This window comes from Scyliorhinus torazame, chromosome 6, assembly GCF_047496885.1.
Source record: "Scyliorhinus torazame isolate Kashiwa2021f chromosome 6, sScyTor2.1, whole genome shotgun sequence".
In the NCBI taxonomy this organism is placed as follows: Eukaryota; Metazoa; Chordata; class Chondrichthyes; order Carcharhiniformes; family Scyliorhinidae; genus Scyliorhinus; species Scyliorhinus torazame.
In genome coordinates this window covers 98,983,133-98,996,466 of record NC_092712.1, presented here as the reverse complement: position 1 = coordinate 98,996,466, position 13,334 = coordinate 98,983,133, and the positions used below count along the sequence as shown (strand labels likewise).

General features: G+C 43.8%; 2 protein-coding genes across 4 annotated transcripts in view; one reads left to right on the top strand and one right to left on the bottom strand.

The window, feature by feature from the left end:
• Window positions 1–13,334, top strand: part of LOC140424910 (plexin domain-containing protein 2-like) — a 557,096-nt gene that overhangs the window by 46,273 nt on the left and 497,489 nt on the right. The window lies entirely within an intron of this gene.
• Window positions 5,051–5,315, bottom strand: LOC140425726 (small ribosomal subunit protein eS27-like). Its single transcript, XM_072510196.1, has one exon. The coding sequence runs from the start codon at window positions 5,229–5,231 to the stop codon at window positions 5,073–5,075; it is 159 nt and encodes a 52-aa protein (XP_072366297.1). The 5' UTR covers window positions 5,232–5,315; the 3' UTR covers window positions 5,051–5,072.

The following is a 13,334-nucleotide window of genomic DNA, read 5'->3' as shown; positions in this document are numbered from 1 at the left end:
CTGGTGCTGAGTGGATGTTTATCTTCATTAGAAATGTCACATCGGTTCAACAATCTATTGTAGTTGTCCAAAGAATCTCAGTCATGCACGTTCATTACTGAGTCTTGTTCACAAGGATTCACTTTATGCAGAGGGGCTTGTTGCACTGCCATTGTTGGCTGCTTGAATATATGTCTTGAAAGGATAATTTCAGAATAATTTGATGGTGTGAGATCCTGGATTATAATGTTCATGTTAATTATAACAGTTTAGGTACTGAAAATAATAGTCAGATGCTCAGACGTGTGCAGGTGCTGCGGTTTCAGGCTTTTTATAAATATGTTAACCTTCGGAACCTCACCCAAAAGACCGGACCCAGAGCCTGATACTCTTCCCTTTATATTTCTCATTCAACCCAACATAGTATATTGAGCTAGATTTTGCTGTACTCGTAGCGACAAGGCTGTCAGCATGCTGAGGGAGAAACTGATAGCCTATTCTGGATCCATGCATGCGAGTTGAAGGAATAAATCTTGCACCTGCTGTTAGTCATACCCAGCTTCTCCACAGGCTATGCTGGTTCAGTCTTTGCCTCTGGAAATGGAATAGAAATCACTGTAATGGTGTGAACTTGCCAATTATTTCCTAGTCCAACGTTAAAAGACAATTGGCAAAAGTTTGGTTTGGTTTGGTATAATCGGGTGCAATTGTGGTTCTACTGGTGTGTTAAGTGGTGATTACTGTTGGACAACCTCTCTGGTCTTGAGGACAAAAGAATTTACATGTGTGGAGCCACGTTCCCTCACAAGAAAATTACTGTTGCTGATTTTATAGGAAGTTTTTTTTCCATTTTTCTCTCTCTCTCTCACGTAATCCGATGTGCACGCCCCAATTTTTTATTTTGCAATAATTTAAGTTTATAAAATAAAACAGGAAAGGCAAGTTACATCCTGCTTTGCAGTCCGCAGTGAAAATTATTCAATCTGATTTGTTTGAAGGGCCTTCCTGCTGCTTAGCCTACTCACAGATGTCATAAATCCCCTGTTGAGGGAAGCGCACTCAATCAGCCACCTGAAAACTAAGTCATCTCTGCTGACAAGCTGCGAAAAGTCTCTGGGAATTCATACACAAGGCAGACAATGAAAACTGTTTCTTCACCAGCCATAGCAACATCATGGCCATTTAATTTAAGTTGAGGATCCCAAGAATAAATCTCCCCCATCTCTTAAAAGGCTGATGGACTTGCAGGATACAATTTTCTATTTTTGTCATGCACGTGTTTGTTAATTAGATGTGAACGATATTACATTTGGAGGGCTGGGTGTGATTGACATTACATCATCACTGATCATAAGGTTGCACCCATCTCCATGCAAGACAGTATGAAGCACCTTGTCATAACGAGTACTGCTCTTTGAAACTGTAATTAAACTGTTACCTTTGTTACCGGGAATGTTGGAGCGAGTTCAATTGCTCACTAAAACCAGACAGGATTGGTTCGAGGTTGGGGGGGGGGGGGGGGTTGGGGTAGCTCCACTGTGGAGCTAGTTCACGTCTCTGGTCCGTTATTTATTCACAGTGAGCTTTTCTCAATATTACTCTTTGTGTCTTTCGCCTTTCTTGAACAAAATGTCCTGTTTTTAGTAATGCCTGAAGCTCTGCTGACGGAATAGGTTCTTTGGCAATTTCCACAATTGTTCAATTCTGAGCCATTGGCAGAGCCCTCAGGAAAATGACATGAACAGCTGTTTCTCCAGGGTTTTTGTTGTGGTGGGATGTCAGGAGAACACCAAGGAAATTCTCTTTCCATGCTGACTCTAGTAATGAAGTAACAAGCTGCTGTCCTCTAATTATGTGTGATTCAGATACCTGGATAGCTGCCGTTCTGATAGTTATTGCTTCTTGAAAATTCTCTTTACCATATAATTAACAAAGATCCGTCTACCAAGTCCATGGGGACTCTTTCTGCAAGATTCACACATCCCCTCTCAGTATTTTAAACGGAAATTCAGTAGAAATTGACATTCTGACCCATTTTAGATTCTGAAAATAAAATGAGAGAATGCCATGGAAATTATATTTGTACATTTTTTACACATCCAGTTGCCACCCTCTTGTTGCAGTGGCAATCTGCATGTAAAACAATGAGGTGGTCCGTGTTCTTTGGGAAGCTTGCTCTTTGTTTTTATATGATGTCCCTTTCAAGTCTAAAGTGGGTGTCTTGTGAAAGACTGTAATTGGTTTCCGGATCACGACATCATTAGGTTTCAAGAAATGGTGGTGCGACCTGCGCTTCCAAAGGGACGAAGAGTGAATAAACAAAGAGTAAATAGAAAGCTAATTGTGATGGAATTGGGTTAGGAGTTCAAAACATACAGAGAATTTGCACAAAAGTAAACAAGCAAGCTTCTGTCTGAAGGAATAGTTTTCTCTGAAGTATTCAAACAGATCCTGGTGTTGATGCAGGTCTCTGAGAATAGAACAGAGACTGTTACTGTATGTGTTATACAATTGAAAGAAAGGATGGTAAAGGTTTGGGATTGGACAAGACTCATTGCTGCTGTCTGTGTTGCCAGAGCCCACCATACTACCCAACGGGTCAGAGAATGGAGACTCTGGACATTCTGTGAAATCAGGGCTCTTGTGACCTGAGTGAGAGAAGGTTGGTAGGTGTGTGCATTGTTGGTGTTAACCATGTCTGGGGGCTTCAGATGGAATATGACTGCTGTTGAATGGCAGGAAATTTGCCATGGTGTAGTTTAAATTTGCACACTGTGTGGTTGCTGGTGCAGTACCATGAACATGATTACTATTATACGGCTATGGAATTATTTGATACAACAGCCGGGACCTGTAAAATGGCCTAGATAAAATTTATTTGCCTTAGTAAATAGAAAACAAAAGCATATGTAGAGTATCAGAAACCAGAGGAGAAAATGAATGCACAGGGCAGCACGATGGCACAGTGCCTCACGGTGCCGAGGTCCCAGGTTCAATCCCGGCTCTGCGTCACTGTCCGTGTGGAGTTTGCATGGGTTTCGCCCCCACAACCCAAAGATGTGCAGGATAGGTGGATTGGCCACGTTACGTTGCCCTTAATTGGAAAGAAAATGAATTGGGTACTCTAAATTTATTTTTTTTAAAAGAAAATGAATGCACATACTCTAAATATTGTGTTAAAATAAGCAAGGTTGAAATTGAACTAAAGCTTGGGTTTTAGGAGAACTTGACTGTCAACTTGTCAGCAATGAGCACAGAATGTTGAGCAATATCAAATCACAATGGATTCGAGAAAGGTGTGCTTAAATTGTCTGGTGTTTGAGTAATGGCCGGGATTTTCCAGCAGTGTATTTTACGATGGCGGGGACGGCCCGCTATTTTTCGGCAGTGGTTATCTTCCGGTCCTGCAACTGTAAATGGGGTTTCCTGTTGTTCATATCCTCCACTGCCGGGGAATCTGTGCCAGGGGTTGTTGTCAGCCATAAGATCCCGCGGAAGGAAATAGCTGGAAAATCCTGCATGTTGTGTAGTTCTGGCCACACTCTTTCCATTGTGTCACATTCAAACCTTGGAGAATGAGATCTAAGTTAGCAGGTCAAAAGTAGCATGGTCGGAAGCAGCATGTTATAGACAGAGCAAAACAATCCCATAACCAATAGATCAGTTCTAAATCCTGCAGACCTGCCCCATTCAGTTGTGAATGATGGTTGACAATTAAACAACTAACAGGAGAAAGAGGCCATACATATATCCCCATCCTCAGTGGTATGGTAGCCTAGCACATCAGTGCAAAAGATGAGGCTGAAGCAATTGCAGCTATCTTCAGCCATCAAGTAGAAGCTGTGGTGGTTGATCCATCTTGGCCTCCACCCAAGGTCCCCAGCATCACAGATGTCAGTCTTCAGCCAATTCAGTTCACTCCATGTGATATCAAGAAGTAGCTGAAGGCATTGGATACTGCAGACTAAGGGCCCTGGCAACATTCCGGCAGTCGTACTGAAGACTTGTGCTCCAGAACTTGCTACACCCCTAGCCAAGCTGTTTTAGTACAGCTACAACATTGGTATCTACCCACCAATGTGGAAAATTACCCAGTTATGGCCTGTACACAAAATGCAAGACAAATCTAACCAGGCCAATTACTGCCCTTTCAGTCTACTCTCAATCGTCAGTAAAATGATGGAAGATGTCTTCAACAGTGCTATCAAGCGATACTTACTCAGCAATGAACTGCCCACAAATGCTCAATTTGGGTTCTGCCAGGGTCACTAAGATCCTGACCTCATTATAACCTTGGTTCAAACATGGACAAAAGAGCTTAATAATAGAGGTGAGTGGCAGCCCATGACATCAAGACAGCATGTGAGTGGGTGTGGCATCAAGGATCCCTGACAAAAGTTGAAGTCAACAGGGGAAACCTCTCAACTGACTGGAATCAAACCCAGCACAAAGAAAGATGCTTAAAGTTGCTGGAGGCCAATCTTCCCAGCTCCAGGACATTGCTGTAGAAGTTCCTCACATAGGTGTCCTTGGCCCAGCCATCTTTCACCAATGAACTTGCTTCCATCATAAGGTCAGAAGTGGGGATAAATGTTGATTATTGCATAAACCTCAGTACTATTCAAGACCCCTCAGATACTGAAGCTGCCTGTGTCCAATGCAACAAGACCTGGACAGCATTCAGGCTTGGGCTGAAATGCCAGGATATTACTATATCCAACAGTAGCAAACCTAGCCATATCCTTTTGACATACCATATTACTACCACTGAATCCCATACTATCGATATCATGGGGGTTATGATTGAACAGAAACTAAGCTGGACCAGCTGTATAAATACTGTGGTTACTTTATTTTTATGTCATTTTATTTGACAATTCTTAACAAATCTCGCAAACCCAGCAAGGTCCAAAAATGCTTCTATAAACCAGGGTGGGCAAGGCATTGGGACACTGGCACAGCCCCTCTTTCCCCCGTTCATCTCTCCCGTGCCGCCATCCAGATGCCAAGGAAGCGAATCAGTACCCCTCAGCCAGGCTCTTGATGCCTAGTTGTGTGGAGTCTCGCCCACCTTCAAATGCCAACTTTCATTTTTAGTGCTGCTTTTTTCTGAAGGAACAGCCTTCTGTTGACCTGGCTTTTCCTCCGGTGGGCTGGCAGAGAACAGTGGAGCTTCCGACACACAGCACAACAGTCTGAGCGTGGCTGAACACAGTAGTGATTTTGTAGCAACCGGGACATTTGACATCCATGAAGTAAGAGTTGGGACTTTGCACGAGACGCTTCTTATGTTTCCGCTTCTCCTCCTCGGGAGACGGATGCAATAAATCTTTAGCCAGGGGCGTCTTTAGCGTGGAGCCGCTCACGTGGAAAAGGCTACTGTGGTTACAAGAAAAGGTCAGAGGGTGGGAATTCTGAGATGACTAATTCATCTCTTGATTCCCAAGGCCTGGCCACCATCTCTTCTTTGGTGATCACTCACTAATGAGTATGGTTGTCCAGCTCAGAAACTCCATGTCACTGGTCATGGGTTGTTTGGGTCTTTGCATGGCTGATGAGACAAATCCGAGGGCTGCATCTTCGATCTCCCATTTGGCAGGTGTTTCCAGGAAGTGGAATTGGTCCTTGTACTCAAGACTGCTGGCATTCCTTTCTCAGGCTCCTTTTCTGTACCTACCCTTGCCGTCTGGTTTTCCTTCAGCTACGAGGTTCCTCCAGGCGGATTTGTTCTGAGCAATGGCCTTCCGGGCATTGATGTCGATGTTGCATTTCTTGAGGAAAGCCTTTAGGGTGTCTTGAAGTTCTTCCTTGTCCGCCTGTAGTTCGGGTGCCTTCCTTGAGCTGCATGAAGAAGATTTACTATGGTAATCGGGATTCTGGGATTGGGCTGTGGCTGGCCCAATGGGGTTGGTTTCAGATGATCATGGTCTCGATGCTGATGCTCTTGACACCTTCAAGGACACTGATATTAGTACGCCATTCCTCCCAGCTGATGCAGAGAATTGTCTCAGACAGCATTGATGGTACCTTTCCAAGGATTTGAGGGTGGTATCTGTATGTAGTCCAGGTTTCTGAACCATATAGAAGAGTTAGGCGGATGACTGCCTTGTACACGAGTACCTTATTATCAGTACAGATCATAGAATCTCTACATTGCAGAAGGAGACCAGTCGGTCCACCAAGCCTACACTCTGAAAGAGCACGCTAAATGGCCTACTCTCTCGCCCGATCCCTGTAACCCCATATCCCCACCTAATCTTTGAATACTAACGTACAATTTAGCATAGCCAATTCACCTAACCTGCATATCTTTGGACTGTGGGAGGAAACTGGAGCACCCGGAGGAAACCCACACAGACAGGTGGAGAATGTGCAAACTCCACACATCACCCAAGATTAGAATTAACCTGGGTCCCTGGCATTGTGAGGCAACAGTGCTAACCACTGTGCCATCGTGTCACATTCATCGAAGACTCTCATCCGAAGGCGGCGTTCGCGGATTGGATATGATGTTGAATCTCTACTTTGTGTCAGTCTTAGATGAAGAGTGGCTCCCCAGTATCGGCAAGGCACAAGTCAGGAGTGTGAAGGAAGAATCTACAATTGCCTGGATGAGTGCAGCTCCAATGACAGTCAAAATCATCAAGCACAAAGTAGTCTGTTTGATTGGCACTCCATCCACTAGCTTCAACATTCACTCACTCCACACCAATGCACAATGGCATCAGTATATATACCAGATGCATTGCAGCGACTCTCCAAGGCACCTTCAACTGCATCTTCCAAATGCCTTGACCAAGAAGGTCAAGGGCAGAATACACATGGGAACATCATTACCTGCACATTCCCCTCCAAATCACACCATCTCGATTTGGAGCGATATCGCCATTCCTTAACTCTCACAGGAATAATGTCCTGGAATTCCTTCACTCGCAGCACTGTGGGTGTGCCTGCACCAGATGGACTGCAGCAGTTCAAGCGGCACGGTAGCACAGTGGTTAGCACTGTTGCTTCATAGCTTCAGGGACCTGGGTTCGATTCCCGGCTTGGGTTACTACCTGTGTGGAATCTGCATGTTCTCCCCATGTCTGCGTGGGATTCCTCCCACAAAATCCCGAAAGACGTGTTTGTGAGGCGAATTGGATATTCTGAATTCTCCCTCAGTGTGCCCGAACAGTTGGCGGAATGTGGCGACTCGAGGATTTTCATAGTAACTTTATTGCAGTGTTAATGTAAACCTACTTGTGACACTAATAATGATTATTATTATATTTGTACTGCCTGCTTTGAGTTTTTGAATTGATGTTCGGAATGAAAGATTTGGAATTGGCATGGGACAACACAACATTCTAGACAGGCAGGATGAGGGAGTGTGGGAATGCAAACGTGAGCAATGAGACACTGGATGGGTAGAGATGCTGACGCATCATTTATAGCATCAACATTTAAGGATACTGCCAAGGCAAATAATCTAAACTGGAATTGAGAAAGCGGTAAATTAAGCATATTGGATCCTGGGCTTTATAGATAGGGGTATATACTACAAAAGCCAGGAAGTTATGATGAACTTGTATGAAACATGATTCAGCCTCAGCTGGAGTATTGTGTTCAATTCTGGAGTATTGTGTTCAATATTGTGCTTGTTTGGTGAATTGGACATTCCGAATTCTCCCTCAATGAACCGGACAGGCACCGGAGTGTGGCGACTAGGGGATTTTCACAGTAACTTCATTGCAGTGTTAATGTACTTGTGATACTAATAAGGATTATTATTATTATTATGGTCACCAAATGCAGGAAGGATATGAAGGCATTTAAAAAGGGTGCAGAAAAGATTCACTGGGATGGCACCTGAAACTTCAATCATGTGGATATATTGGATTGGTACTGTTATCCTTGGAGAAGCAAAGATTAGGAGGAGATTTGATAGAGGTATTCAAAATCAAGAAGGGCCAGAACAGAGTAGATCGGGAAAAATAGTTCCTGTTAGCAGGAGGATCGCGAATCTGAGAACAATGAATTAAAATCATTAACAAAAGAAACAACAGTGACAAGAGGAAGAACATTTCTGCAGGGAGTGAGAGGATCTGGAGTGCACTGTCTGGGAGTGTAGTGGGGGCAAATTCAATTGAGGCATTCAAAAGAGAATTGGATAATTATCTGAAGAGAAAAATTTGCAGGGCTTTAGGTGAAAGACAGCTTTGTGGGATTAGATGAATTGCTCTTGCAGAGAGCCAGCACGAATATAACATTCCGAATGGTGTCCTTCTGTGCTGTATCCATTCTAAGATTCTATTATGAATCTGTAGAAGTTGGTAATACTGCCAACTCCATAATGGTTTGGAATATTATATATAATTCTTGTGAAAATGTAAATGAATTTTTCTACTGAAACCTGTACATGCATTGCCCCGAACAAAATTTAATGTTAAAATCCAAGGGGTGGAATTCTGCAAGGCTGTTCTAGAATTTTGTATCAACAGGACAAGATTGTGTCAATGCTGAATAAATGCTGTGTATGGCTGTTTGTGCCTGCCCTGTTCCCCAGGGTTTCTACTGTTTTGGGCCAGCGTTTAGAGAACCCCAAAGTGTATCATGGAGTTCACCTGACCCACAACTTTTAATAGATTGTGGTATGGGGAGCACACGCCCACTCTACAGGTGTGGTACAGCAGAAATGGAAAAGTATTTTTTAAAGCAAAACAATGTTTATTCTATGAACTCAAGTTAACCTTTTTAAAACATACAGTGAACATCTTAGCAACCATCAAATCAAATACAACCCCCAAAGACTACAACACTAAGTAATCCTTTAAGCTTTCCTTTTGACATCCATATGACTTAAAAACAAAACCTTTAACAGAAGCACATCAGGTTAAAGTCACTACTGAAAACGTTTATAATTCTGAATTCACCAAATGATCAAGAGATAGTCTTTTGATGGCAGAGAGAACAGCAGTACACCTGCTTGGTCTGGCTTCAGTTCCAACACTGAAAACGAAACTAAAACACACCCTGCAGCCTGCTCAAAAACGAAAGTAAAAAGCTGACAGACAGCCCAGCTCTCCCCACTCTCTGACATCACTGCAGTAGTAAACTTCCACATCTTAAAGTACTTCACTACAGATATTTATATACACACCCATTTATAAACACCCATTTCTTAAAGGCACTCTCACGTGACACTACCTATCTTCCACTGAAGTTAAGCTAGCGGATGAGGAGAACCTCTGCAACAATGACATAAACCTAATTTCTTTACACGATGGCAAAGAACTCTATGGTGACAGTGATAAGATGCTGGGCAGTGCAGGGAATCACAAAGATAAGTGCACATGAGTTGCACTCATCTATTTCATAGAGATTCCATACGGTTTCCTCTTAAGTTGTTGAGTTTTATTTACCTTTTTGATTCTGCATATCTTTTGTTTTGGAGTTATAGGCTACCCTCAAATGAACTCTAGCTCTCCGGTTGTTGCCCTGATAGCTTGAAAATATTGTAGCAAAACAGATTGAAATGAAACGAGAATGATCCTCGAAAAAAAAAAGCTTTATTTTCCTCATAGCCTCACACAGCATCTTGAATGCCGTCAGGATGTCTGCCTCCACCAGATTATTAGCACGATGTTTCCAGATATTGATCACAGTATGAAGAAGTTGTTCCGAAAATCTATATTGAATTTGGCAGTTAGTCTCCAGCCCCGGGTTACCTTGAAATAATGCTCTGCAAACCTTTCTGAACCTAATGCATGTTGACGCCTCAAAATGATCTGAGTCATGAGTTACATGACACATAGCGTTGTGGAATTGGTCATTTTTATGTCAGTTTTCTAAATGGAAAATGAGCACAACAAGGGCAAGGAAGTAGGAAGGAAAGTGGAGTCAAGCCCACAATCCCACAATTAGGGGCAGCACGGTAGCATTGTGGATAGCACAATTGCTTCACAGCTCCAGGGTCCCAGGTTCGATTCCGGCTTGGGTCACTGTCTGTGCGGAGTCTGCACATCCTCCCTGTGTGTGCGTGGGTTTCCTCCGGGTGCTCTGGTTTCCTCCCACAGTCCAAAGATGTGCAGGTTAGGTGGATTGGCCATGATAAATTGCCCTTAGTATCCAAAATTGCCCTTAGAGTTGGGTGGGGTTACTGGGTTGTGGGGATAAGTGGAGGTGTTGACCTTGGGTAGGGTGCCCTTTCCAAGAGCCGGTGCAGACTCGATGAGCTGAAGGGCCTCCTTCTGCACTGTAAATTCTATGATAATCTATGGCAATCCGGTCAGCCATGATCTTATTGAATGACAGAGAAGGTGGGAGGGGCCAAATGGCCTACTCCTGCTCCAGATTTGTGTCTTCACTACATAGTGCATTGGACAATCAGCCAGGACTTTTGTACTCAAGTTCTGGATTGCCAACTTGAAGCCCCAGCCTTCTGCCTTGGAGATAAGAATGCTATCAACTGAGCCAGAGTCAACACTAACATGTTGTCCATTCATTGCCAAATTTTGGAGATCAATTCTCGTCTGCATGCATTGTTTTAGTTAAATGTTTCCTGTTGTTTCCAAGTAGATTCAGTTCCTCTTGAATGATTAGATGGCTGTGGTGCAAAGACATGGCTATTGTTTATTAAACTGGATTTCCTAGGATTCCTGATCCAAGCACAATTTATATCTAAACATTTCTTCCTGCAATCCAATTTAACTGTGATGGGAGTCATCCGTTGACTGCTGCAACAGCATACAATTAAGGGGCAGAAAACTGACTGAGAGTGTACCACCTGAAGAGAAAGCCAGAAAGCATTACTGCACACTCCAGATCATTTCAGTAACTTGAAGAGTAATCATTTATAAATTGCAGGTGCAATCTTCCATTCGTGATTCTTTTGTTACATAGAGCAAAATGAGAAATAGTTTCCACGTTTTTAGTGCAGTTGGGAGCGTACTGACTCTTTTGTGATCACGACCAAAGAGCAGTACTCCCTATTCTGTTGCCCACTAACATCAGTATTACCCACTGATGTGAAGTGGTGCACGGACATTGTCGTCTAACCTGTGCCAGCTCCCATCTCCTAATATTGCAAGCAAAGCTTACTGATTGTACTGAGCAATCGTTTAGTGCTACTGGGACGTTTGATTGCACATTCCAGAGTCAGAAGCGAACAGAAGGTCTCCAGGATCCCGCTCTCACTCTCTCAATGTTTGTAACTTATTGGCCTGTAACTTCACGGGGGGGGGGGGGGGGGGGGGGGGGGGGTACCCAAAGTTACACTTGGCAAGTTCCCCCCAGACAAAGCCATCTTATGTGGATTGTCCGGCAATTGCTAAGAAGTTCAATCTTCCGTTGGGCAGTTACCCTGCAATCGGATCATCTGAAAGCACAAATTAAATCGCAAACCTCGGATGGTTCCAATCATCTCACGGTCGTCGTTACCCAGAAAGGTTTCGAATCACAGATTCGCAAATTCTTTACAGTGGAGAAGAAGGCTATTCGACCCAGTGAGTCTGTGCTGGCTCTCTGAAAGGGAATTCTACCTGGCCCCACTCTCCTGACTTATCCCTGTAACCTTGCACAATCTCTCCTTTCAGATATCATTCCAATTTACTTTTTAATATCTCGGTCAAACCTGTCCCCACCACCCTCTCGGGAGGTTTGTTCCAGACTCCAGTGAACCTTTGGATGAAAAGTTTTTCCTCAGGTGTCGGAAGTGTTGTGAGGGATCACTTCGGGACCAGTGACCATAATTCCATTATTTTAAGATAGCTGTGGAGAATGATAGATCTGGTCCAAAAGTTAGAATTTTAAATTGAGCAAGGCCAATTTTGATGGTATTAGGCGGGAACTTTCAAAAGGGTGTTAACTCGGGTTCAGGGTGAGCACATTCATCTCAGACAAGGGTAAGGCTGGTAGAAGTATGGAAACCTGGATGACTGGGGATATTGAGGCCATGATCAAAAGGAAGAAGGAGGCGCATGGCATGTATAGGCAGCTGTGATCAAGTGGATCCCTTGCAGAGTATAAAGCTTGTCGGAGTAGAGTTAAGAGAGAAATCAGGAGGGCAAAAAGGGGACACGAGATTGTCTTGGCAGATAAGGCAAAGGAAATTGTAAAGAGCTTTTACAGATACATAAAGGGCAAAAGAGTGACTGTGGAGAGGGTAGGGTCTCTTAAGGATAAACAGGGTCATCTGTGCGGATCCACAAGGGATGGGAGAGGTCCTGAATGAATATTTCTCGTCAGTGTTTACTGTTGAGAAAGGCATGAATGTTAGGGAAATTGGGGAAATAAAAAGTGATGTCTTGAGGAGTGTACATATTACAGAGAACATAGAACATAGAACGATACAGCGCAGTACAGGCCCTTCGGCCCACGATGTTGCACCGAAACAAAAGCCATCTAACCTACACTATGCCATTATCATCCATATGTTTATCCAATAAACTTTTAAATGTCCTCAATGTTGGCGAGTTCACTACTGTAGCAGGTAGGGCATTCCACGGCCTCACTACTCTTTGCGTAAAGAACCTACCTCTGACCTCTGTCCTATATCTATTACCCCTCAGTTTAAAGCTATGTCCCCTCGTGCCAGCCATTTCCATCCGCGGGAGAAGGCTCTCTCTGTCCACCCTATCTAACCCCCTGATCATTTTGTATGCCTCTATTAAGTCTCCTCTTAACCTTCTTCTCTCCAACGAAAACAACCTCAAGTCCATCAGCCTTTCCTCATAAGATTTTCCCTCCATACCAGGCAACATCCTGGTAAATCTCCTCTGCACCCGCTCCAAAGCCTCCACATCCTTCCTATAATGCGGTGACCAGAACTGTACGCAATACTCCAAATGCGGCCGTACCAAAGTTCTGTACAGCTGCAACATGACCTCCTGACTCCGGAACTCAATCCCTCTACCAATAAAGGCCAACACTCCATAGGCCTTCTTCATAACCCTATCAACCTGGGTGGCAACTTTCAGGGATCTATGTACATGGACACCTAGATCCCTCTGCTCATCCACACTTCTAAGAACTTTACCATCAGCCAAATATTCCGCATTCCTGTTATTCCTTCCAAAGTGAATCACCTCACACTTCTCTACATTAAACTCCATTTGCCACCTCTCAGCCCAGCTCTGCAGCTTATCTATATCCCTCTGTAACCTGCTACATCCGTCCACACTATCGACAACACCACCGGCTTTAGTATCGTCTGCAAATTTACTCACCCACCCTTCTGCGCCTTCCTCTAGGTCATTGATAAAAATGACAAACAGCAACGGCCCCAGAACAGATCCTTGTGGTACTCCACCTGTAACTGAACTCCATTCTGAACATTTCCCATCAACCACCACCCTCTGTCTTCTTTCAGCTAG

What these genes read in the sequence shown, in the direction of transcription:
- LOC140425726 (XM_072510196.1), bottom strand. Translation starts at nt 5,231, where the DNA reads ATGGATGTCAAATGTCCCGGTTGCTACAAAATCACTACTGTGTTCAGC.